The following is a 27,940-nucleotide window of genomic DNA, read 5'->3' as shown; positions in this document are numbered from 1 at the left end:
AAACCTCAGAATTACCATAATACTGTTTTCATACCAACATAAACTACCATTTTAAATAATATCAATTCTGCTTTTGCATTTATTCAAGTCCCTAGTCAGTCAATAAAAGTTTAAACAGAATCTCTTTTTTCATGCCAAAAAGCTCATTTGCAATAATGAGCAACAGATAAGCAAGAAATGCTTCATAATTAATGTCAAACTGGCCTTAAATCAGGGCTGTAGCCATAACTTCAGAAGAGTCTTTCTTGTCAACTCTTTTGCTGAGTGGCACTTGAGTATCCAAAGATAAAAAGCATACAATTCTTCCTTAAAATAGAAGTTCCAAATCATCTTTAATCAAGACTGATGGGCCAAGGTTATACTTTCTGAGGTATATGGTATATGAAGTATATCATTGCAGTCCTTGGGCCTTGAGTGTAATCTCTCTTTTAATATATCTCACACTGCCATTACTGGTTCATTAAATAAATAATACACATGGGTATATGGGGGACAAAACCAGTCTTTTTTGTTGAAAATGCATTGGGCTTACAACCACAGAACGAACTGTGACGCTCTCTGTTTAAGGAGGTACTTGGCCACATATCCATTTCTGAAATTCTACCCAGGGTAGCCAAGCTCTCTTTACAGTACCATGCTGTGCCATACTGGAGACCCAGGAAAAGGAACAATTAGTAAATCGATCCTGTTTTTATTTTAATTTTTTTAACTTTTTTGCATGGATGTTATTTTTAACACATAGTTAAAACAATTTAAAATATTGTTTGTCTTGATTTCTGAGGTTTTGGCCACCCTTAAATTTCTCACCCAAGGTGATTGCCTCACTGCCCTCACCCTAGTCCAAGCTCTGTTTTATCCTCCCGTTGATAAGTTGACACAGAGCTATTTGAAGTCAGGAGACTTCTTCCAGGCCTCTCAACGAGATGGATATTAGGCTTACCATCCTGAACTTTTTCAAGGCTTCCTCCTTCCAAAGGATGACATAGTGGGTTATCTTTTCTTAAAAGTTCTCTTGGTAAGGATGACTGTAGACCATCACTTTGCTCTTTACATTTGGCACTTTAGCTGTATTGCTTTAGGCAGTTCAAGAGCCAATAGAGTGCTCGCTTCGGCAGCACATAGAGTAAAATTGAAACGATACAGAGAAGATTAGCACGGCCCCTGCGCAAGGATGACACACAAATTCGTGAAGCGTTCCATATTTTTTCCAGACAGACCCAAGTTTATATAAGCATTTTATAAATTTTTAAAAAGAAGCTATTACAAGTCAGTAGTAAAGAGATTATTCAATAAAAATGATTTTGAGATATTTGTTTCAAAAAAAAAAAAGAGCCAATAGAGATTAGGGAAACTGATTAAATAGATGCATGAATGGATGAATGAACTTTTGTGTCCCTAGAAAACATTCTTGTTTTCCCTAGTAGTGTTTTCTGTAAGATATCCGAGGGGTGGGGGGACCTATCCAAAGAATTTTTTTAAAAATAAACTTAATTGTGGCTTTATTTAGAGGGATAGTGTATGGGCCATGGCCATTCATTTTGCACCAGGAGGACCCAATCTTAATTACCTGAAAACCTCCTATCACCTGCTGCCTGAGGCAAGCTGAGACCATTAGTTCAGCTTTTACTTATTTTTTATTGAGTAGTTTATATACCACATTTCCTTCGTCCAAAAATGTGATTGTTTCTAAGTTTCATCTTTGATTTAGAAACAACTTTCCAGATGCATTCTGGCCAAATTCAGAAATTTGAAATGAGGGAAAAATGCATTTTGGAAACTAGAAAAATAATACACATATTGAACATAGACTCTCCATTGCTACTAATACCTGCAAATATCTGGCTCCCAAAACATCTCACACAAGCCTGAGTTACTGTCCCCATCAAGTTTTTCATAATTGGTCTGCTGGTGACATTCTTCTTCACCAACCGCTACCCCTGCTCCTTGGGGGCAGGAGCCCTCTTCTTGTGTGTGTGTGTGTGTGTGTGTGTGTGTGTGTACACAGAACAACATAGCTCACAAATATCCTTAGTAAGCATTGAGTGAATGAATGATACTTTCATCTACCTGGAGATAGTACATATTGTCTCCAATAGAAATAACTTGTATGCTGTTGAAGGAGAGGTAGCCAAAGAATTTTAAAAATAGAATGCAGTTGTAGTCACTGTAGAAAATGTAGCAAATGGGTATGTGAATGGTCTCTTTGTTTCCCTTCTTTTAAATCTATTTCCTTCTATTTTTTTCCCTCCAGGGATTCTTTAGGAGGAGTCAACAGAACAATGCCTCTTACTCCTGCCCTAGGCAGAGAAATTGTTTAATTGACAGAACCAACAGAAATCGTTGCCAACACTGCCGACTGCAGAAGTGTCTTGCCCTAGGAATGTCAAGAGATGGTAAGGCTTTGGCTTCCTGTTTACTTAAATGCTCTCAAATGGAAGCTTTGCTGCAGTCTATTTAAGCCCCTGGTTCCATTCTAGACAAGGGAATTGGAAAGAAGGAGAAAAGAAAAACACTATTCTCATAGTACATTAAGAGAAAAGGTAAGAGCACATGAAAATATAGTAATTCTATGAATTAATAAGAAAGGAGAGGGAAGCAGACTTGGCCCAATAGATAGGGCATCTGCCTACCACATAGGAGGTCCGCGGTTCAAATCCCGGGCCTCCCTGACCCGTGTGCAGCTGGCCCATGCGCAGTGCTGATGCGCACAAGGAGTGCCGTGCCACGCAGGGGTGTCCCCTGCATAGGGGAGCCCCACGCACAAGGAGTGCGCCCCGTAAGGAGAGCCGCCCAGTACGAAATACAGTGCAGCCTGCCCAGGAATGGTGCCACACACACGGAGAGCTAACACAGCAAGATGACACAACATAAAGAGACACAGATTCCAGTGCTACTGATAAGGATAGAAGCAGTCACAGAAGAACACACAGTGAATGGACACAGAGAGCAGACAACTGGGTGGGGGGGGCAAGGAAGGGGAGAGAAAGAAAAAATAAATAAATAAATCTTGAGGGGGAAAAAAATAAGAAAGGAGAGACTTTTTTGCAGCTCTCAGAGCTCCCTGTGCTAACCAGGTTAAGTGAAAGCTTAGGCCCAGGTTGTGGGGACCCATTGTCCTGGTATGTCTGAGAATGGGGAGTATCCTGGGAAAAGAGACTTTCAGCGCTAATAAGGGGGAAATCCCAGGCAAACCAGGACGAAACTGTCAGCAGGTACATCTGCCGTGGTGCACACGTTGTTAAGCATGTGGTGATGCTAAGGAGCAGAAAATGATTCTCTAGAAGTCCAAAAGCTCCCCTGGTTGGTCACAGCTACCCAGATAAGGATTTGGACTTAATCAGAGCCCATGCTGATTGCAAACGCTGTAATAAAAGTCCAAGTTGTAGTTTTGTGGCATCGAGGAGGATTCTGTGATCGTGGTATTGAAAGCCAGGACTCGAGACTTTCGTGGGAAGGAAGTTTATTACAGCCGGCCGGGCCTGGCGGACTTGAGTCCAAAAACCAAGCCCCGAGCCAGTCTTTTAGGCTGCTTTTATGCAGAGAACATGAGAGGGGTGGGGTTAAGAAACAGTTGGTGGGAAGCAGACTTGGCCCAGTGGTTAGGGCATCCGCCTACCACATGAGAGGTCCACAGTTCAAACCCCGGGCCCCTTGACCCGTGTGGAGCTGGCCCATGCGCAGTGCTGATGCGTGCAAGGAATGACCTGCCATGCAGGGGTGTCCCCCCTGTAGGGGAGCCCCACGCGCAAGGAGTGCACCCCATAAGGAGAGCCGCCCAGCACTAAAGGAAGTGCCGCCTGCCTAAGAATGGCGCCGCACACAAGGAGAGCTGACATAGCAAGATGACGCAACAAAAAGAAACACAGATTCTCGGTGCCGCTGATAAGGATAGAAGCGGTCACAGAAGAAGACACAGCAAATGGACACAGAGAGCAGACAACTGGGGGGGGGGAAGGGTAGAGAAATAAATAAAAAATAAATCTTTAAAAAAAAATAGAAACAGTTGGTGCGAAAAGTTTAAGTTTTGGTTTCTCCGGGTTTGGGGTCCTTCTGGGAACTAGGTAAGCTTGAATAACACACACAGCCCATATCAGTAGAAGGGCTGGTGGGTGAAGTGTCCTACTCAGAATATGACATACATGTGCACTCCACCTTCAGCCACAGCCCAAGTGGATGGTTTGACCCCTAACAGACTTCCTTAGATTGATGGGAGATATCAAATAAACTCAATCAAGATGAACAAATAATTTCACCTACCTTTAATTCCAGTTTTAGGCATTGATCTGGACTATTTCTCCACTGACATTGGCCAGAGTCCTCCTGTCCAAATTGTAAGCGTACCTGTGTTTTGGGGCCATTTCTGTCTTGCTCCCACTGTGTCCTCAGGGCCTGTTCAAAAACAAGATCTTAAATGTTTGTTGAATAAACCATGCAATTCTCCTATACTAAGGGCCTGAGGCACAGAGGATGTCTCAGACGCTACCCTCTTTATGTAAATCCTGTGGCTTCTGTGTCTCTAGTCACATTTCCTCTAGTGGCATCACTATGGCCAATGTGGACCAAAAAAATAATTTTTTAATCTCAGTTTTAGAGAAATACAGATAATTGGCATGCACTGCTCCTTAGCATGAAAAGGGGTTTGTGAGTTATTGAGTTAAATGTGAGGACTTTTAGCCATTTGGCTCAATTCAGCTTGACATAGTCTTGTATCTGAACATATAAACTATTTACCCCTTAGCTTGCCTTCTCCAAACAATTTTACTTTGACTTTTTGCTTACCTTTTCTCTAATTCCTAATCCAATTGACCTAAACTTGTCTTTGCACAAGAGTACACCAATAAGAATCATGTGACCAAAAAGCAGAATCTTGTCTTGAGCCCTTCACCTTGTAGGTAGTTTCTAAAGCTGCAGAATGGTATGTTTCCATAACTTTCCATCTGTTAACTAACTGGATTTTTGTTTATTTGTTTTTCTGGGCTTGCTAATCACATAAACTTACTCCTAGGATAAATTTTTGGTACTCTGTACTTCCACATAACTAAAACAAAGAAAACGAAAGGTGGGGGCTAAATGGTTTTTCATGGGATTTATTTAGTGAAATTATATGAGAATTTGAGCTAATGGTTATTGTTGGAGAAAAAAAAGTCTTCTGGGACAGAAGACTGATATGACCACAGGCAGAGAATTTATTGAGAAGCTCTCCCAATGGAGTGGGTCTGAAGAACAGACTTTAGCCCACTCCTGGAAGGGAGGGATTTGAATTTATACACAAGTTTCCAAAGTGGGGAAATGATAGTTGGTGGGAGGGGTCGAGGGTTCAAGTGAAGTGCAGGGGCCAAAAGGAAGCCCTAGAGGTGAACATTTTCCCTTGTATGGCTAGAAGAGCCATACAAGGGAATGCTGGAGGAGCAGGTGTTTCTTTGATCTGTAGGGAGTAAAAGGTTTCTTTTTTTTTAATTATTATTATTCATTTTTAAAAAATATTACATTAAAAAAATATGAGGTCCCATTCAACCCCACCGCCCCCACCCCACCACTCCCCCCACAGCAACACTCTCTCCCATCATCATGACACATCCATTGCATTTGGTAAGTACATCTCTGGGCATTGCTGCACCTCATGGTCAGCGGTCCACATCATAGCCCATACTCTCCCACGTTCCATCCAGTGGGTCCTGGGAGGATCTACAATGTCTGGTAATTGTCCCTGAAGCACCACCCAGGACAACTCCAAGTGTAAAAGGTTTCTTTACCTCCCTTTGATATGCAGGTAGGGAAGAGTTTCATCTCCCTCTGATATGCAAATAGTGAAGGTTTCCATCTCCCTCTGATATGTAGGTAGCGAAGGTCTCCATCTCCCTTTACTCCCTTCTCTCCATGGTTTTCTTTGTTTAACCATGCCCCTGCCCTTAGACATGTAGGCTTATGGGGGAGGAGGTTAGCCTTTCCCCAGTCCATATCAGGGGAGAATGGAGCTACAGCTTGTTAATTACTGCAAACCTCTAACAGTTATGCACTTCATTTTTTCTATATGAAGGCAGCATATTAATTGGCAGCATCTAAAAGAAAATTGACACCATCTGAAAAGCCCATTAATAACTGTGCAAAGAGTATAAGCCATTGGGTATTTGGTTTTGTTACTTATTTCTACGATGAAAGGAAGTGTATTTTCTGGAAGGGCAGGTATTATACATCTGCAGTGGTGAACAGAATAGGTAGACAAGGAAGGATATAGGGTCCTAAGCAGATTCAGCAGAGTCAGTGACATCAGCTAACAGAGTCTAGAAGATTGTCTGAACCCCATGACATAAAAGAAATATGTCCGGAAGGGGAGGGCTTTTCACTAGATAGACCCACATTCTATTCTTGTGGGCTGTGAATGCACTGCAGGTCATAAACCTCTACGCAAATAAAGGCAACATGGTATCTACAGATACTGGGAGTTAAGGATACTGATCCAAACTTTTGGTCCAGAGACAGTGATGAGACTGCCACGGACATCTTCCTAGATGCCTCCTAAGCATGTCTTTTGTTAAGTAACAGAGATGAGAAATGACTGGGGGGTGGGCATAACAGCATTAATGAGGGGAAGGAGGGGCTCAAGCAGAAGAAAGAAATGATTCTTTCTGAGGGGAAAAAGCTCCTTCTTACTGCATCATATGGAGAGATATTGATCTGAAACTTTATTATAAAGGGGGCACCTTATATCATATAAGCCAAACTAATACCAAAAATGCTGAATAGTTTTTGTTTCTTATTGATAAGTATTGCTCAGTGCGTGGCATTGAAGGATTCAAAAGTCCTGAAGTTATGGTTGATTATCTATGTCTAGTAAGGTTTCAAGAATGGGAAGTGGGGCCTTTTCTGCTGCCTATTTATTATCTCTACCTTCAAATGATTAAGCAAATATTTTCAGAATGCTTTGGCAGCAATACTAGTAGCCCAGGTAAGAAATCCCTATATCTAACTCCTTTTTACGATTTTCCCCTCCCTCAGGAATAAAGTGATATCTGTATTTTGCTATTTGCATTTGTTCTCTGTTTGCTAATCCTAGCTCCAAGAATGTTTCCTTCACCAAAGCTGGTCACTGGAACAAGGTAACTACTAGTACAGGGGTTCTTAACCCTTTTTGTTCCACGGACCCCTTAGCCAGTCAGGTGAAAACCACGGACCCCTTCTCAGAATGTAGCGGCAGATAGCTTTGATGACACTCAACATTGACATGTTTTTAAATTAAATTTTAGGATTATCCAAAATTATGTTTTACAATTTCCCCATAATTTTAATACTTGATAACCTAACACAGTTCAACATCTGTTCAGAGGGTCATTTTCAGCAAACGTTTAGAAATTTGAGTTTTCCCATGGCATCATAAAACCAGTTCTACCACCCTTTTTGCAGGCAGTTATCCTCTGCACTCAGAACATGCTACATCAAAATAAAAATCAAACAAAGTCTATGCTATCCTGTAAATTATTTAATACATATCACACCTGCACCAATATGTCTCCAGGAGAAAAATGTGGTTTTTTTTTTTAATTTTCAATTCAAGCTCATTTACCCCATGAAATCTTTCCATGGACCCCTTGTTAAGAACCCCTGTACAAGTAGATAGCTTGACATGACTTTTGAAATCCTTGGACTTTCATCCTCTCTTTCATTCTCTCCTGAATTTGTACTTCTATAGAGGTTTTTTAGCAATGGCACTTGACAATAACAAATACGTTCAAATATGGCTTAGGGAAAGAACCAAAAATGAAGTCCACTTGGAAACATAACACATTTGTGTTTATATGTATAAGAAGGTGAGAGTATGCGTTTGTATATGTGGATTTATAACACATATATACCCGCTAAATTTTCTACCATCTGATTTATTTTTTTTTTAACTGGACCTTTCACAAATGTTAGGTTCAATCTCTGTGTTGAGGGATTTTCACTGTATACTTTTTCCAACTGTGTTTCTATAAACTAAAAGATCAGAAAATGGTTCTGCATCAGAAAGAAGATAACCGAATCCCAAATACTAAGCTCGAAAAATACAGTGTGTGTCCTTACAGGTAATTTGCCTCTGTGAATGCCTGGTAGCTGCCCTCCAAGGACAGGCTTTGCAAGTTAGGCTTCTTCTGTAAAGAACTGCACCATGTAGTATGGTACCCAGTCACCACTATTTAAGTTAAAATTTGAATTAATTAAAATTGAATAAATTTTAAAATTCAGTTCTTTAGTCACACTAGCTATATCTCAATTCATAGATAGCCACATGTGGCTTGTGGCTACCATCATGGAAAGCACAGAGAACATTTCCATTATCACAGAAAGTTCTATTGGACAAAACGTTAGAGGAGATGGGAGAGAATTGTTTTAAAATCATGAAGAGCAGATTTAGATAGTTTGAATCAGACTTTTTTAACAAAATGAGAACACTAAAAAAAGGGCACATCCTTTGAAGCTGAAAGGAGTTAAATTAAGACAGCTTACATTGGTATAGAGCCTGTTGTTAATATAAAGAACTTTACAACTAAAGGTAGTAAGATAAAATAAGATTAAAATAATTTCTAAAATGTCAATAGAAAGTCTAAGATGATAGTTATTTAATTAGGTTATCTGAAGTAAAAAACATATGTCTGGGTGTCAAGTAGTAGCAAGTAAAACTCTTTGAAGGAAAAATAACTTTATTTTATAGTTATTTTTTTACTCTTAAAACTTCCATTTGATTTAGAATCTCACAATCCAAATAAATGTAAAATGGTTTTCAATAATTTTGATTAAAATTGTTCCTTGCTATTGTGGAATCAAAAGGAGGGTTAAGAGAATATCATGAGCAAATACCATCATCATTGAATATTTATGAAGTATTTTCAATGTATACAGAATGGTGTTGCTCTCTTTGAGAGGCAGCAGTTTAACAAGAGGCTGCCTCTATAGTCTCATTATTTATAGAATAATTCAAGTTACTGTCATTAACAGAATAATTCAAATCTGAGAGGATCGAACACTTAAAATATGTACCATTCTGTTTAATGGATAGTGATAAGAAGAATGCTAATATTTGAAAATATAATAGTAGCATAGCCTCTGTTAAGATAGGCCTATCAATATAACGAATGTACTTACAAATAGTGACAAGAGATTATTTATGTATCAGGAAAGTTCAGTAGGCTTATTTCTGCCATGTACTATTATTGTTTCCTGAATATATCACTACTTTTATTGTTGAAAGTGATGTAAAATGGAAACACTGGCTCATCGGTGTTTTGAAATGAAGGGAAAATTTATTCTAAAAAGGAATAAAGGCAATTGTTAGTGGAGTCCTCGATAAAGTATTAATTCTGATCATTCCAAAATATAGTGAAGGCTTAAAGTTGTTTCTTTGAAAATATTCCAGTACCTTAGTGACCTGATAAGTCGATTTCGTAGAAAAGGCGTAGCTTTTCTCTGTTGAGTTTTCAGATGTTCCTGGGGGCAGAGGTCTTGTCAGCATGCTTATTTGACCTTGTTCGCTTTGATTATGAGCTCTCTGGTTAATGGCAGAATTCTGAACATAAAATCATTAAATGTCGGGTCTTGGCTGTGGTCCTTCCTGCATCTGCCTTTGGCTGTGGGTCATTTCTGTGGCTCTGCTGATCTTAGAAGGCTTGCCTTGGGAGACTGAGGTGGCTCAGCTCTGCTTTGTATATCTCCTCCTCCCATAAGCTAGTTCAGGCATGTCCTTGTCATGGTGAGCAGCCCAGCCACACAAGCACGGGCCAAGCCTCTTCTGTGTCCCATTGGTCGGAATCCCATTGGCCGAAAGGAGGTCACATGGCCCTGGGTAAAGAGTGAGGCAGGATGCTCCATTTGATGAAAGGGCACTGCAAATTTATCTGGGCAGAGGGCATGGAAATAGGAGAGAGGAACCAGGGTCGTTAATGCAATCAATCCACCGCAGTGCACATTTAACCTAAAGCATGCAGTGTATGGAAATCTAAAGTAAAGATTAAATGGAAAGGGATCGAAAAGGAGGTACTGCATGTCTGCCCTCTGTTAAAAAACGTTTCTCATTCTCAATCCTTTCTCCTATACATTTTTTAAAAATATTAAATGCAAAACTATTCTATTAAAATATGGAAAGTATATCTATCCCTGCCAAAACAAAAATCTTAATCTATAGTGATAAATGCAGATTTTGCATTCACCTCCATAGCTCAGCAACTAAGAACTGGCCTAAACCTCTGTAAGTATAAAGGGCAGAGAATCAGCAAATAAAGAAGCATGTCACATTTTTTTCTTGGGTGGAGAAAAAACTTTCTGAATCAAGATGTATCATGGTTTATTTCTTCTTAGGCTGAAAATAATTTTTCTTAGTAAATGATATATAGTAAATTACTTGGAAAGACATAATATAAAGGTACAAGGAAAACTTTCCACTAAAAGTTATCTATAGAATTCTGTACATGAACAAACTGGAACTATCACTGTAATTAATAAGCATATAGATTTGTCTTGAGAAAGAGAATCTAATATAGACAGTGTCTCTAAAACAAAATTATACACAATAAACCAAGTGATTCAAGACCCTGTAAAAATGACAATTGAGCTGGAAAAGAGAGTTTGGGCTGAATGAACCTGTTTGACTGTCTTCATTCAGAAAAATGACTGTATACTCACTTCACTTTCCTACTTAGGCAGTGTCAGAATGCCAGACGTAGCATTTTAAGAAAGGCTAAGGGGAAATGGGAAGAATTTGTTGTGCTCCAAGTCTAACCAGGACATCCATAACCAGCAGGCAGCAAGGAGGAAAGTGGCATGCCCCAGCCTTGAAGGGTGCTTCCCAGATGTGCGTCCAGCACCCCTGTTTACTTTCTCTTAACTATATCTTAATCACATAGCTACAACCGGCCGTGAGAAGACCGGGAAATAGCGCTTCCATTCTGAGCAGCCTAATTTGGTGGTTTTCTAACCAAAGGAACAAGAGGAAAATGAATTTTGGAGGAAGAGAGGGGGTCAAATGGTAATCTCTTTCTCAGCAGGAGTCTCCTCTGTGGGCACTTCTTCTGCTCTTCACTGTTTCACTGTTCTCAGAAAAGCACTAACCCTAGTGACCTAAATAGGACCTTTCTACTCTCCACTTCCTTCTTTCTACATTCTCTGAACTTCCAGCACCAATAGGTGATGTGAACACTGTCACGAAAGAAAAGAGAAAAGACTTAGATGGGAACCTCCAACTTTGTCATAATCACCACCATTAACATGATCTGAAAAAAGCAGCACTTGGTGAGTCAGCTCAGGTGGCTCCTTGACTCGAGATATTCACAGTCTAACAAGATAACCGACAGCTTGTAGGGGGGGAAATGCCAGTATTCATAAGAGCTCAGGAGGTTAAGCCCCCTAAGAAGCAACACATTCAAGCGGAAGCATCTGCATGTACCCTATAACCTCTTGCAGAGCTTTTCCTCTTTTTTCATTCAATGGCCAAGGTTTTTTGCCAGAAAAGAGAGGCAATATAAAACTTGGGGGTGGTAAAATGAGGAAGAAGGGTTACTGTTGGCTCATTTGCTGGGCAATGGATGTACAAAAATTCCTATTTTACAAAGATTCCTTTCATCTAATCCCTAAAGCCAACTGAAGGCAAGTAATAATAATGTGGTTTACTTAAATCATGTTTGTCATCCTGCCTCACATCCTTAATTTCACCCAACATGCTATTTAGAAAATAGGTCTGCAAGTGAACACACTGAAATGTGACAATGATAGGGTACTGTCTGACAATCTAGTAATCCTGATGCTTAGGGGGGAATTGCAGAAAGCTAATAATGAGTGTTAGTTGACATTCCAATAGCAAGGACTATTTGCTAGTTTTGTTGGTTGCCTTTTCATAGGTAAGGGAGAACAAGAAAGCATGTCTCCTTACTTCAAGAAAACAGGCTCATGCGTAAGTTTTTACCTCTTCCTAGCTTAGTTTCAGTTCTCACTATGTACATAAACTAAGACAGGTACCCACTTAATATAAATTTTCATCAAATGTGGAGTGCCCGTGACTGGGCTCTTGGGCTATGAGGCTAGGAGTTTGTGCAGTTGATGTCGAGGGGGCATCCATGCACAACTCCGTTTTTTTGAGACGGCTAATGAGACCGATAACGGCAAGTGTTGTGTTCTGCTTTCCTCTCCAACCCAGCTGTGAAGTTCGGGAGGATGTCCAAGAAGCAACGGGACAGCCTATATGCCGAAGTGCAGAAGCACCAGCAGCGGCTGCAGGAACAGCGGCAGCAGCAGAGCGGCGAGGCGGAAGCCCTTGCAAGGGTGTACGGCAGCAGCATCAGCAATGGCCTGAGCAGCCTCAACAACGAGACCAGCGGCACTTATGCCAATGGGCACGTCATTGACCTGCCCAAGTCTGAGGGTTATTACAGCGTGGATTCAGGCCAGCCCTCCCCGGATCAGTCAGGACTTGACATGACTGGAATCAAGCAGATAAAGCAAGAACCCCTCTATGACCTCACATCCATACCCAACTTGTTTACCTATAGCTCGTTCAACACCGGGCAGTTAGCACCAGGGATAACAATGACTGAAATCGGTAAGTGGAACCCTCCCAGTTCCTTGTTGAAAATTCTGTTTTGAAGTTGGCCAAATTTTAGTCTAAGGTGAATTGCTTGGCATTCATGATGCCTCGTGAAATAACTAATTGATTTAAACATATATTTTCATAAATACCCCTCTTGGTCCACACTATAAAAGTTTATTTCAAATAAAGGAAGAAAGGATACACATTATAAATAGAAAACTATTATCAGTTGAATTTGGGTTCCCCATCAAAGGAAAAATATTATTGGAATAATCAGAGATATTTCACCACATATTCAGAGTGAAGCTATTCAAAGTGAAATACCTAAGGAATATAGATACAATTTGGTATACATGAACTGAGGTCCAACTCTCCCTCTCAGGTAACTGAGGGCAGTCTTTAAGCAAACTGTAGCTCATGTCCTTCTTTTTCAGGTAAGAGGTAGACCAGAAGTCCACTGAGGATGAATTCAAGAATTCTACATATGACTAGAGTCTGGATTATTGGCAATGAAAAGAATGTAGTCTGGAATGCTACAGAGCAGAGGAGAAACAAATAGGATACAGTGAGTGGGGCCAGTCACAGGCCTGGTTGCATTAGCAACCTGACCCTCCGTTCTGTAACATCCTCCCATTTTAAAGGAGTGGTCTTTGAAAGTGCCCATTCTAGGTATGGTCTCTTCTGACCTGTCACAACTCTGTTTTACCTTGTTAAGTTCTAGAGTCTACTTAATCTCATTAACTAGCTGCAGTAAAAACATTATAGGCTTAACACAGGGTTGAATATAAACTGTAGTCTGGAAAAGCTACCCAAATAGTGCTTGTACAAGGCTTTACATAGTACTTAGTATACTGGGAAAGAAATCTAGAGCTCAGGAACCTTTGGGGCCTCCTCACATGCCACTCTGAAAGTTGGCACAGCAGTGTGATTAAAATCAGACCAGAGGAGTTCAAATCTAATCTCTGCGGCTTATTATTTCAGATGGAGCAAGTTTCTTAATCCCAACTTGCTCATCTTTAAAAAGGGGAAGATATTAGTATGAAGATCATAGGGTTGTTTTAAGAGTTAAATGAGTTAATAATGGAAAAGAGAGCAATGTTTTATATCCAGCAAGTATTCAATAACTGTTAGCTCTTATTATTTTTTGTATAATACATTCTCAATCACCTTCTCAGTCTTTCCTGCAAATAGGAGCCTAAAGTCTGCAAGTGTTTTAAATTGAGTTGATGCAAACACATAAGGAAAACTCATGGCCATATTCTTGGCTACTTGTCCAGTCTGGTTGAGGAAGATGTAACACAACTGTAAACTGGAAATGTTATTTGACTCTTCTAGCAATTTAGCAAGTGATCGAGAGTAAAGAACTTGTTGATAAAGCACCCGTAAGGACATCCACAACTGAGATTAGAAAACTAATCGCAAAAATATTCATTATCATTGCTATTCTTGACCAAGTTTTTACTATATCATGTGCACTTCAAACACGTTTAATTTTCACAGACATCTAACAAGTAAAATTATTATCCCCATTTTACAGATGTAGAAACAGAGGCTTAAAGGTAAAGGTGTCACATGGCCTAACCAGGGTCCTATGGTTACTAAATGATAAAGCCAGGTCTAGTGCAGGCAGCCTAGTTCCAGAATCCTTGTGCTCAACCATTACTGTTCTACCTGATATGGATTTGATCTCCATAAACTGCATTGTTAACCATAGGGGAAGTCTTTATAAATGAAGTCACTCAATCTTTCCAAAAGGGCATATGGGAAAAAAAAAAAAAAAGACCTCAGTTTTTGCTGTTATCCTACTTAAGTGCCTGATTCTATTATTGATTTGGAACACATGTTTAAATCCAAGTAAAACTGAAAAAGGATATAATTGCTAGGCAATCATCTGTCTCATACCTAAAAGGAAAGTCTTCTAAGAGTCCAGAAATCAGTTTTTTTGTGTGTTTTAGCATTGGTAGGAGATATTGTAGAGAAAGAAGGATACTCAAAACACCAGGTGTGGGTTACTTTGGCAAGTTTACTCCTCTACGACCTGACATGTTTGGACTAGATAATTTCAAAAGTCATCCAGATTTTCTTTGTAGGCACTGACAACCCAGCTGAACTAGCATGTATTTGTCTTAATTATTTCGAGGTACAGTTAGCCTTTAGAGAGCTTTAGATATGCTCTAAGTTGTGGTGGCTTCTTCTGTCAAACTTTTGGGGAGGCAATTATACTGTCCTGTGTGTGCCCCCAAATTAGGCAGACTCCTAAGCCTCGACAGTGGCTTGGTTCACATTTCGTTAACGCAGCAATGCCATCTAGTGGACACAAACTCATTCTGTGGGTGTCTTTCAAATAGCTATAATGAGCCACAGTGGTATGAAACACTATTCCTTCCCGCACCATCCAAAAACTGCCATTCATTTCATTGAAATGCTGAGATCCTAGCAATAGCATTGAGCGGGAAGGCATTGGTGGTTTAGCAGGGCGGTTAAGAACTCATTCTGGAGTGGGATGCCTGGGTCTAAATCCTGGTTGCATCTTTTTCCCTTAAGCAATCTACACAACTTCTCTGAGGCACAGTTGACTGGGCAAGAATAGTTCCTCTGTGTATTACTAAATAAGGTAGTATTCATAAGTTCTTAGGGCAGTGGCTGGCCTGCCTAAGCCTCATCATTAGTAATATTAATATAATTGATACTGCAATGCTATTAGTATCATAACACTTAACAATAACACTACTGGTTATTAGAGGCAATATAATTGCCTTTTATTGGGCACCTACTCTGTGTCAAGCACTACCTCAAGCACTTAACTGCACTGTTATTTAGCTTCTATAACAATCCTACTATGCCTGTTATGTAAGTATTTGTATTCCCATTTTATGGATGAAAAATTAGAGGCTCAGAAAGTTACATAACTAGTAGAAGAAACAAGATTTAAGTATAGGAGCCCAGGTCTGAGTAACATCAAAACCCATTCTTTTAACCAAAACAGAGTATTTCGTTTCATCAAACAATGGGAGCCCCTCAAAAGCTAACGCGCACTATCTTAGCAAATACTTGCTTGGTGCTTGCTGCCTGTCTGATGTCCTTGTAGGTGCTATACAAACCAAAGCTTAAAGAGTTTTCATGCTGACATTTTTTACTTGATTTGATTAATGGGCATCTCTACCAGTCTGGTGGCAAGCTGCCCTAGAAAGAACCTTGTGCAGACAAAACAGTAAATCTGATTTTAGCCACCTTTTGACTCTGAATTCAGGCTGTTTCACACTAAATAATATTTAACATCGTTCTTGGCTATGAGAAAGACTAATGTACTTCCTCTGGCTTCTGAAGGAACAATGAAATACATAACAGCCAGGTCATTCATTATTCAGAGGTTGGATCGTCTTAAATGCAGATTATTTTTCTTAACCAGTTTTTGGATCAGGCATGTAGGAAAAGATCTTATATCTTTTTAATTTTAAATAAAATCATGTTTAAGAACCATATATACATGCAACTGTGTGCAAATCTCAAAAAGTCATTTACATGAAAGTTAAAAGACTTAGGAAATTTGGCCAAGTACAAGTGAGAATGCCCCCCAGAAAAATCAAACTTGTCTTTCTAAAAGTGCGCCTAAGGAATTAAACTTCCTAGGTTAGGGATCCTAATAACAATTTATGTATGTAGAGAACTGTAGAAAGGTCCTTCATGCATATTAGTCTATTTGAGCCTCACATCCCTGGCTACAGGCAGGCAGTGAACAGATCATCCCCATTGTGCAAATGAAGAAATTGAAATTAAGGTTCAGAAAGAGGGAGTGAATTTCCTAGGACACAGAGTTAGGTGGGAAAACTCAAATTTCTAACAGAGATTACTCCACTACCTCAGCCTGCCAGTCATTCTTTCAAGAACACAGTTTTGAAATGTGCCAGGCTCTCAGGACGCAGAACATGTTTCCTGTCTTCACCATCTGACTGACCCACGTGAAAATAAATAATTGTAGTTCAGCATGTCATGTATTATAAGTCCTGGGCATGATGGTACCACAGATTCCCCTCAAGGAGGACATGGATTACTCTGAAACACATCTCTTATCAGTAATGATTTAGTTCCATGGTTTGGAAATAAAAAACAAAGTGAGGGTGAACAAATAGAAACACACAAAGCATTTCAGGAATTACATCGTTACGTTTTTCAAAATCCCAAAGGAGAAAAAAAATCATGAAATAAGGGAAGAGCAAAAGTAAGCTGCAAATTCATCTTTAGGCAGCCTTGCATTAACTGAGTTTAGTTGGAATTTTGCTTCAAGCTGACACAATGGATGTGAATAAAAATGTTCAATGGTGGGAGCAGAGAAAGGAAGACTACCTGAAGAATACCTAGCAAACGAGCAGAGGGCAAGTGGAACTTCTTGTTTTTCCTCCCCCACTATAGCTCTCAGATGGGTTGAATAATTTCTTAGGACTCTGGATTCTGTGGGATTAAGAGTCTAAATGAAAGGTACTCATTTAAGCTGAAAGATGATTGACATTGTGTCTGTGAGATAACAGGTAATTCAGTCAAACAACACACTTAAATAAAAAGAGAAAAGAAAATGTCCATCAAATTAGCTGTGATGCTAAGGGGATCAGTTGTCTTTTACACACATCATCTGAGTCGGCCATTCTATTCAGTAAATTTCTATCCAGATAAAAACAATTCAATGAGAATTCTTTGGTGCCTTCCTATATGTTCATAAACATAGATCTAGTTACATTTGTTCTTTTGTATTCTATTTTTCAAAACTCAGAATTTTAAGCATCGAAAATAGAAATAAATACTATTTTTAAAAATCCTCATACTGCAGAAGCTGAGTACTAACCACTTAGAGAAGATCACAAAAAAGAATTGGCCTAAAAGTAAACTAGTCTCTGTAATGCACTACCTTATTCTGTCAGGGCTACATAGAAACATGAAGATATTATCAATGCTGTTTTAATTTGGAGGATTCTATATAACTTGGTAGCTTTTCAACTGCTGTTTATTAAGAAGCTCTAGCAAGTGGTACAGTCTTAAGGGTGCACCTTTAACGTCCTATGCTTTTATGGAAAAATATTTTATAGCTGCTTAAATCTATTGTACATATTTTAACTATCCATTCAGAAATGGTGCAGAGAATAGAAATCATCTACTTAGTAGGTATTTCCTGTGTTCTCTGATAGTACCTGAATCAATTGCAGTAGGCATCCAAGTTAGGAGCAACTGTCACTAAAACAGATAGTGGTAGTCTAAACGCGTGAGAAAAGCCATTCAAGTAGTATGGAGAAAGGAAAATCCGGTGTCTTCAGGTCTTCTATTCTTGCCATAAGACATTCTGTGAGCTTCCATTGCCATCTAACTCCCTCACACCTGTGCCCCAACCGCACATCCTTTGCAGGCAGTTTATGGAAAGTACATTGAAATAGGGAGTCCCGGCTGCACTATTTAGCCAAATGAACTTGTTCAAAATTAGTTCATCTTTCCGAGGTTCATTCTCTTCTTTTGTTAACTTAAGGGGGTTGGACTAAACAGCTTGGAAGGATCATGATGCTCCTCCCTCCCTGGGATCTTTGGTTGCATGCCCAAATATCCCCTTCGTAAGAGCCAGTTAGCACAGAGAAGGATAGGACAGTAGAGAGGAGGGAAGGACTTGAAGGCAACGAGGCAATCCCACACCATGCCGAAGCCAGCCATGCTTTCCTGCGTGGAGCGCTGGGGGCTTTCTCTGGGGCAGAATGACCCTGTCAATTACAGTTAATAGCCACCTTCTGGTCAGGAGCACCAGCTTCTTCTCTTCATCCATCCCCCTGATAAAATAAAAGGTTAGATTTAAATGAGCCTCAAGGACAACCAGGGTAAGCTCAAGGGGAGGGTGGTGGCCTATTCTAAACCACCCCAAGAACTTGTACGATCTAGGCAAAGAATAAGTGGCTTGTACAGATGGAGCTTTAGGACAAATCCGCCTCTGTCCCATGGCCCACTCCACCTTGATTACCACCCCACTCTCTCTAGAGGAAAAAAGGGAAATATAAAATGAAGATGTGTTCTTGACTACCAAATGGCCAGCCTTAGCACCCAGGCCATCCACATCACCTTGGTTACTAGGAAGAGACTTGCTTGACTCCTCTGAAAGTTTAACACCACCTTGTTTTTTGCCCCTCACCGAATTTCTCTCATGGACCTATTTGTTTCCAGAATCCTGCCTTCTATCTCAAAACATTCATAGGATCTTTGCCATGGTTGCAACTGTAACATTAGCCTTTCCATGGCCATGAATTATTCCAGTGCATCCTGGAGGCAAAGGACTTTAGAGTTCTTCCCTAGCATCATTCAATCCCATACTTTGCCAGGTATTCTTTTAATAACCTCAAATAGATCATCTAAAAACATTCTGACATGCTCAGTGCAATGATTTCCCACAAATGGATTAAATGGCATAATGTCTACGAAAGCACTTTCTGACAAGCCAGGCTCTAAACAAATATAAAGCTTATTTGTATTATACGTTCAATTCAAGGACTTAAAAAATATGTACCTATTCATAGTACCTGTATGCATACTAGCCACTACATGCCTATACATGTTAATACAGTTTCCTAATGTGCTAACATTTAGTACAAGGTAAATCTTCTAAAGTACCTCTTCTATTCTGAGTTGAAATTGTGTAAAATTGATCTTCCTCAGTAGGCTTCTCCTGGGATTAATTTTTGATTCCAAATTCATAACATCATAAGAAGATTCTAAAATCCAGCAGCCAAAAAAAGTATCATTGAGAAGATATTGCAAAACCAATTCCATTTAATACACTCAATTTCAAAAGCCATTGTAGCTATGAAATATTCGGCAGTAAGGAAGAGGAAAGATTTCATGAGGTTCTCCTTCTGATTTCTAGAAGCAGAAAATGTTTATATTTTTAAGGTGACCTCTGAAACAGCCACCAGTGACAGTTTCCACGTGGAATGTCATTTTAAAGTGTTACATTGTATGCAAGCCATACTTTGAAGGAATTCCAAGCTTGACTTTCAATAGGAGCTCTGAATAGCTTTTGCCACTGATTGGGGTAGATACTGAATTAGACATTTTCTAGCACCCATTTTGGGGAGGGCCCATTTGGGTTAAAATACCACATGGATCATGGAACACGGAAATGCCAATAGTTTGCGCATATTGTTTGCAGATTGATCGAGGTCACTATACTTTGGGGCCATTAGCACAATATACAACCAACTTGTACAACCAACTTAACAGACTCTCCCTGTCAACAGTATAGGGTTTATATCTGTGATATTTACAAATGTGATTTTGTTTTCGTTGTTGTTTGATGTAAGCTTCCCATTGATGATACACCTTCCATGTTGAGAAGAAAGGACTTACTATTAATATTTAAGCCTGAGCCATATTTAAGAGGTCTATTAGGGCCTCACCATTTCGTTTTCAGACAGGTTTGTTCAGGAACAATTTGATGCTCTACTTAGAAAATACTTATTTTAAAACAATAATCAGTTATAAATGCATTACTTAAATAATCAAGTTACTTTTAAAAATTTAGGTTAAATGTTTGAAAATGTAAAAATGGTCTCCAAAGATTCCCTTGGAATCAGACCTTCCTAAAAGTTAGAACTACATCAACTAAACTTCCAAAAGAGCAGGGAGGAGTTGCTTCTGTAGAAATTAATGATCAATCCATATGTCAACAAAATCCAAATAGTGAAAAATCAATCCTAATGATGGCCCTGAGCAATTTTGATAATTAGGTATTCATCATCGATGACTCACTAATTGCCCTTCGGGTAGTGTAAGGAGGTGCAGTTTTTAAAGGAGAGTAAGGAAAAGTTTGAATGGACTCTAGATTATTTTGTTTTTGTTTGTTCTTTCTGAGGCTGTTCAAGTGCCCTTAGAAAATGTCACTGTTACCAAATCCTTCTGTAGATGGAAGACCAAACCCAAAGAAACTAAGACTTTTAAGGGTTTAAGTGACTTCCCAAAGGACACCAACTAAAAGTTGAAAGAGGCCATGTTGGCTTCTTCCCCCTCAGCATAAAGCTCCCTTGGAACTCCCAATTCCTGGGCATTTCAGTAGGTTGAACCTTTCTTATTGTTCCGTAAAGGAGGTCTTTTACTGTGCAAGTTAACCTCAAAATGTTATGTTCTCATAATAGAATATTTCTCAATTTTGTTAATCTAGGGGACTGGAATTTCACAAAATTTTAGAAAAGCACTATTGCAATAAAACAAAACACTTGTAATCCAAAACAGCTTTCTGTTATTAAAGTATTAAGACAGCACCCTCTTAGATAATTTGTGTTTGCTGCTTGTGGTTTTTTCCCTTTGAGTCTACTCTGCTTAAACACAAATGCTCTGTAGGTTCTTTCAATTTTTCTTACTTCTTTATTTCCTGCTTTCCTACCATCTATTAAAATACTATCTGAGGGTAGTGGATGTAGCTAAAGTGGTTGACTGCCTGCTTTTCATGTACAAGATCCTGGGTTCAATCCCCATGAACCTTCTTTTAAAAAAATATATTATCTGATATGAGCTTCCTGAAATTTGAGATGTTAACCATTTTACTGACCTGTTCCTTCTGTTTTTGCCAAATATTATTATTTCTTGCATTAATCTGAATTTTCCATTATGCTTTCCTCTATCTTCATTTTTTAGTGAATTATGTTTTATCACATTTTCATCATTTTAAAAGAGATTAGTAATAACATCTTATGTTTTGTAGATATATTTTCTCTAAAGATCTAAGAACCTTTTGCTTCAAGGCTGCATGAAGTAAAAATCAGATATGCCATTATTTGGTATAAAGGTTGGCAATAGAATTTGTATGAAAAGGAGACTGGTAGCTATTCTCATTCCTTGGTGACAAAATAATGAGCAACTGGATCACGAAAACTGAGTCAATGAATGAGTTATAGGATATTTATTCCCCCAAATCTTCTTAAAAATATTTGAGGAACTTAAATGCTAACTGTTACCTTTCTTTTGAACCTACTTACCACTAACAGATCACTATTTCTAAGCCCAAATGCTGTTGATGTTTTTATTCTGACAGCATGAATCTGTTTATTAAAATATGATGATCTCTGGATAGAGATTAGAAAAATCAGAAAGGTCTTTAACTTGACATTGTCTTCTCTACTCACATTTATGGGTAGCAAACCGGTAGACTTATTCTGCTTAATGATGGAAAACTTGTCAAACTGGTTGTCTCCTGTCAAAAAGACAAAATGAACATTTGGTTAAATATTTCACTTCAGAGAGTGGATTCTGATAAATTTTGAGATTATGAAAACCTAATGCAGGCACTTAAAACATGCCTTGAGCAAGTCCATAGAGATATTCTGGCATTAATTCAAAGTCAATCCCCTAAGAATTCCACTTTTCACACTGGTGGTATAAACTAAACAGAGAATTCAGCGATTCTCTAGATCCTTAAGGCAAGTGGCAAATTAAAAATTCATTAATCATTTTGATTGAGGCCAAGATACCGTGTTCTAGGAATAATACGTCCAAGTTTAAAAAAATCCCTTGAGGAAGAAAATGAAAAAGGTGTGTAGTGTATAGTTCACAAGAAGAAGCCATCCTTTCTCACGAGAAAAAAAGAAACAGAAAGAATTAGGAAGTTCAGAAGTAACACCCTCTAGTGCTATATATAGCTTTGAGCCTCAGCTTTCTCCCCTAGGTACAGTTGGGCCACGGGTGCTCTTGATAACACTGAAAGCAGCAGTTTTTAAAGATATGCTCAACCTTCTCCATTCCCAGGATGTGGGATTCTAATGAAACTACACGTAAAAAAATCTGTGTCTGAGACACTCTAGCCTTTGGAAAACGCCATTTGCTGATATATCTAGTGAATGCTAAAATAAGCCGCTTTGGTGGAAAAACCCGCTGAGTGGTGGAAATCAGAGCTACAGTAGGTCACCTGCTATTTTAGTAGCTGCAAGCTGATCCTCATTTTATAACATCACAGTTATAAACAATAAATTGTCACCTTGCTTACCGGTTGACTTCTTTCTCACCAAAATAAGCAGATTTCAACTTTTTTTTCTACATAGAAGTGAGGAATTTGAATGACTTGTTTCCGATCTTTGCTTTAATATGTGGATCAATATGTTTTAAAAAAAAGAGTTCACTTTCATATATTTCCTTAAGCATTACTTCAAAATATTATTTTTTAATCTTTTGATACAGTTAACCTTTTGAAACTCCGTTTGTCTGTGTAAACTTTATCTCAAATATGCTGTGAATGCTTTAAGGAGAGACTTCCTTTCTAGTTTGATTTTTACTCAGTAGATCACAATGAAGGGTAATGAGGAGGAGAAGGAGGTGGGAAGTCCTTTACCGTCTCAGAGAGAGAGAGAAGAGACCCAAGTACTTTAGGAATTATTTAGATACAGTCTATGGAAATGGGAAAGGAGGTTGATTCCAGCCTCAGGGATCCATAATTAGTACATGCACTATTGAGAATTATGATCAATTTTTATTATACTTTTCCCTTCGAAAATTTAATTTCTCTCTTCTTATTCCTCCATCTTGATTACCCTTAAGACTTCTACGGAAGTGTGACAATTTTCACAATATATTTATATTTTTCAGTAAAAAATGATAGAGAAGTATATTTGCCAGTAACAAGTACTCTAAAGCTTTCTAGGATGATTGTTTCATTAGAAGCAAACATTGTCACTTTCATTCCATAAATTTAATTAATATTTATAATCCTATTATTTGCATACAAGTCTTGGGTTTCAGTAAGTCTTTCTCCAAGAAAAGTAGCAAGGCCAAAGTCTAAACGGAAATAGCAATTTTATGGAAAAAATTATATCTGTATATACATATGGGAAAATAAAGAAAGAGAAAATGAGAACAAGCTATTTTCCATAAAATTAACAAATATAAAATAAGGAAGATGGACCTAATATTAGCCTCTACCTATATATCCAATTTTCTCTTGCCAGCATCAATGTTTAGATTTTACCTCAACATGGTTAAAAATGAACGACTTGACTGAATATATAAAATTGTTTTTCTTCTTTCTTGCCATTTTATTGAATTGACTATCACCGCAGCCACGTGCTCTTAGTGAATTGGGCAAACCGCTGTTTCACTGAACACATATACAGAATCTTAACTACTGGGAAGATGTAGCTACAGGCTCCCTTTTGTACCCTCTTAAGAACTATCCAGCCTCCTTCTTAGTCTCTGGGAGAGCAGGAAGTAATCTACCGGCATCATCTCTGGAGGTGGCTGAATTTCCCCATTAGTGAGCATCTGGGCCATATCCGAATGAATGCAATATCCCAGCACAACACATTCCAGCTCCTTCTTCAACATGCGCCATTTGCAGCCTAAGCTAGTTAAAGACTCCGACACAACCTGGGCTCTGAAAAGCAACTGCAATCCAAGTCAGGGAAACGGATGAAGGGTGTGTGATTGCCCAGAAAGATTCCATATCCTCTGTTCTTTCACCTCAGTGTCTTTTGTCTGGACTTTCTCATGTGGTTGGTCCCTGGAGAGGATTTCATTTACTGTTACCTTTTCGGTTTTTCCAGACAAGGACTCTTGAAAGTTCCTTTGGTCCCAGCAGTAAATTTGCCTACTGTATTCATTGTCTCTCTCTTTGTCCCTTCTTTATAAATCCTTCTCCCTTTTACACAACTGCAAGCTCTCAGTCCAAGCAAACCATCTCCTCTGATCTTCATGCATCTTTCTAATCACCAGAATGAGCTCTTAGGCCCTGCTCCCATGAGACCAAGTCTAGCTTTGCCTTGTGGTTTATGAACCTGGACCTTGAGAAGGGAAGTCGGTTTTTGCACCTGGTTCACCTTTGCACTGCGGGAGAGTAGAAACTGGAGGAGGACTGCTTCTGTCACTGCCGCTACTGTGCCTTTGCCCTCATTGCTGTTTAGAAGTCTTAAGTCCAAAAAAGATTTGCCTTTTATGTTTCACCAAAAGGGCCTAGTAAATAATGGTGTATGTTTAATGTTTGACGTGAAAGTCATTCTGAGGACTTAGACTTTAAGATCATCAAACAAATGGCCAGTCTTGGCTATCTCAAATCCTTTGTGAAATAAGGGAAAAGATGGAAGGATGGGCAGGTGGATGGATGGATGTTTGGACAGATAGACACTTTCAACATTATCTTTAATAAACTCAACATTGATTGAGCATCTGTTACATTTAGAGTTGTCTCTCTGTCTCTCTCTCTCGCTCTCTGGCTCTCTCTGGCTCTCTCTCTCTCTCTGTCTCTCTCTCTCCCCTCTGCATCTCCTTCAGAATCGTTCCTGGAATCTAGCTCCTCTGCCTTACCATTTTCACCTAGTCCAGACCTCCTCATGCCTTACCTAAATTTTCACAACGGCCTGATTAAACTCACATATTCCCTAACGCCATCTCATCTTCTTTCCCAGTGTCAGGATTACCGTTCTAACACAACAAAAAGTGACTATGTCACTCTCTTGCTCCACAGCTTTGACTGGCTCCCACTTGCCTACAAGATAAAATCTAAATTCCTTGACCTGACTTACTCAGGTGTTCATGGCCCAGTCATAATTTCCAACCTCATTTCTCACCATTCTCCCAATGCACCCTACATTGCACACATACCAGATTAGTTGACAGAAAAGATAGACCTGATTGCTCTGTAAAAATTGTTCTAGGGGCACTCACTTTTTGTGAGCCTCTTTGTTCCTCAGTAGAACCACTTCCTCAGTGGAAAGGAGATAATAATCACCAAAGTGGAAAGAAATATAATGGTTTAAAATATTGTGTCAGAAATTACCTAGCCTATAGCTGATTGTTTATGCCTTTGGAATATCATTCCCTCTACCTGAGATACATCTTTCTAGTCTCCATGTGACAAACTCCTCCTCATCCTTCAAGACACAGGTCAACAAGCATCTCCTTGATTTTTATTTTTCAGCTTTCCCCAGCCTGAGCTAGATACTTTGGGCTCCCACAGTAACTCAGAGAACTTGTCCCATTATGATATAAGGTAACATAGGATAGGATAAGATTTGATATATAGAATAATTGTAAGATCCTTGAAAACAGAGGTAATGTCTTTTTTAAAAAAAATCTGTATCAGAATCTGGTACATAGAGCTTCTCAAAATATACTTGTTGAATGAACATGTGAAGGCACCATGCTAGGCTCTGCTGCTCAAGGTTCTTGAAGGACTTGCCATCCTGCGTGAAACAAACAGACCTACTTAAATAGCCTCAAGGCAAGTCTGACTGGACTTTTAAGAGCCAAACTGCAGGTAGAACCAAAGTGTAACGGCAGCTGGCTCTTCTGCCTGAGGACAACCAGAAGCACGGAAGCCTTCACCAGGAAAGGACATCTGAGCTAAGTCCTGAAGCATGCATATTCATTTAATTTCCAATTTTGCCTAATCTACCTATGTGTTTATTTTCCCCACCCTTCCTCAAACCTTGTAGAACTCTAAGCTTTGGTGGCAGAAGGCCAGAGAATTCTTAAATTTTGTCCAGCTGTTCCCAGGAGATGTTATAAAGTAACACTTAAAGAGTGTTTCATAGTACAATTTTGAGGGGCAATTGTTGTTTTGCTTATTAACCATGAAACCTGTAAATTACTGACAAATCAGCATATCTTTGAAGATGAAAAAACCTACATCAGGAATATAAAGGTTTGAAAGCTATGGAGCTGTAAAAATCTTATGTTTTCATTATATACCTACCAGAGAACAGATATGTTTTTTAGATTCCAGGTAATTAGACTGCCCCAGTGAAATTGAAAAATGATGAACCGTGACATACCAATCTATTTTAATATGATGTATGGAGTAATTCCTGCCCTTTTTTTACAACATAGGAAGATATTCAATAAAAACTTTGAATATAGTTTTTTTTAAGAAAGGCTTTTGTAATACAGTAAGCAATGAAATTCTAGAAATGCTGAACCCAACAGAGTATAACTAAAATCATAAGTTAGCATTTTGTAGCATCTTTCTGCATCTATCATGTAGAGTTCTGATTGAAAAATTCTAATAAATATTGAAAGATCTTCTTTCAGTAGCACCAGTAGCAAAATTAAATATCTCTGTTTTGTCTCTATTGAGGTAATCACACTGCTTCCCTGATGGCAAGCAATGTAGAATATACTAATAAGGATCATAGTGTTGACCATTTATTAAGTGTTTCTAATGTGCCAGGAACTGGGTTTTAGGAGATTTTGTTTGAAAGTTCTTTAGAAACTTACCATTTTTATTCTCTTCATCACTGAAACCCAATTTGCCTAACACCTAATATATCTCAAACTGAGCTTAGTGAGTTAACAAGCAACAACCTCAGTGCTGCTCTGAAGGTTATCCTGGCAAAATGAAATAGGGCTATTTAGAAAGAACAGAAATTGTTTGAAATAGATGGAGCCCAGCTTGAAACACAAGAAAAATTCCATTTCTGTGTGACCCAAGAACAGTTAGCAGGCAGAAGATTTGATCTTCCTTCTACTCACACCCCACATACAGAATTCCCATGTGCTTTGATTCCCCAGGCCACTCACCTTCTTCATGTGTTCAAATAGCAGATGGAATTAGGAGGAACCTCCTACCAGATGAACCCAAATTCCAAATTCAGGAGACTCAAAGCAGGCTTTTAAAGGAGAGCTCTTATGTCTAACTCTATCAACCCACTTTGATACACCCACATCCAAAATGATGGGTGTTTAAGATATAATTCTGAATACAACTCGTTTGAGATAAACTGCCTCAAAAGACTGACTGCATTTGTTACGACTTTTTGAGAATCTTGTCGTTCTCTCTCTTTGAAACTTTTTTAAAGGAAAATTTCATCATGTAAAAAATTTTAAGAGAAATATAATGGCCCTGTCACTCAACTTCAAAATTTTACCAATTCTTGGGCCAATCTTATTTAACCTATACCCCCATCCCAGTTATTTTAAAGCAATCCCAGGCAACATATCATTTTATTTATAATAGTTCAGTATGTGTATCTAAATGATAAGGACTCTTTAACATAGACACAAAATCATTATTACACCCAAAATATTAACAATGATTCTTTCGTGTCTTCAAATATCCATTCTATGACATGTACCTAATTATTTCCTAAAAGGTTTTGTTTCATTTTTTATGTTTTATAGCTTATTAGAATCAGGATTCAAGGAAGCCCAATACATTGTGATTAATAGATATGTTTCTTTTATCATTATTTTTATACATTGTCTCCCCATAGCTGGATTTTTCCCTTACAATTTATATATTTGGCAAATTAGATTGATTGTAGAGTTTCCATGGCCTAGATTATGAAGACTGCCTCCCATGTTTAATTAACATGTTTCTCTGTTTCTTGTATTTCCTGTATCGTGGAGGTTAGACTGTAGCCTATATCAGTTTCTGGTTCAGTTTTTTCGCTTGAT

The 27,940-nt window shown here is 38.7% G+C and overlaps 1 protein-coding gene and 1 non-coding gene across 2 annotated transcripts in view; both read left to right on the top strand.

The window, feature by feature from the left end:
- RORB (RAR related orphan receptor B) overlaps positions 1–27,940 on the top strand; it is a 191,428-nt gene that overhangs the window by 134,823 nt on the left and 28,665 nt on the right. The window contains exons 3-4 of the mRNA XM_058301665.2: positions 2,252–2,393; positions 12,158–12,559. Of these exons, the coding sequence (XP_058157648.1) occupies positions 2,252–2,393; positions 12,158–12,559 (544 nt within the window). The remainder of the gene's footprint in view (positions 1–2,251; positions 2,394–12,157; positions 12,560–27,940) is intronic.
- LOC111765564 (U6 spliceosomal RNA) lies at positions 1,100–1,206 on the top strand. Its single transcript, XR_002797867.1, has one exon. It is a non-coding gene; the product is annotated as a U6 spliceosomal RNA (small nuclear RNA).

The sequence above is a fragment of the Dasypus novemcinctus genome, chromosome 8, assembly GCF_030445035.2.
Source record: "Dasypus novemcinctus isolate mDasNov1 chromosome 8, mDasNov1.1.hap2, whole genome shotgun sequence".
Classification (NCBI taxonomy): domain Eukaryota; kingdom Metazoa; phylum Chordata; class Mammalia; order Cingulata; family Dasypodidae; genus Dasypus; species Dasypus novemcinctus.
Note: the sequence above shows the minus strand (reverse complement) of the source record. Positions and strands in the feature narration are given on the sequence as shown.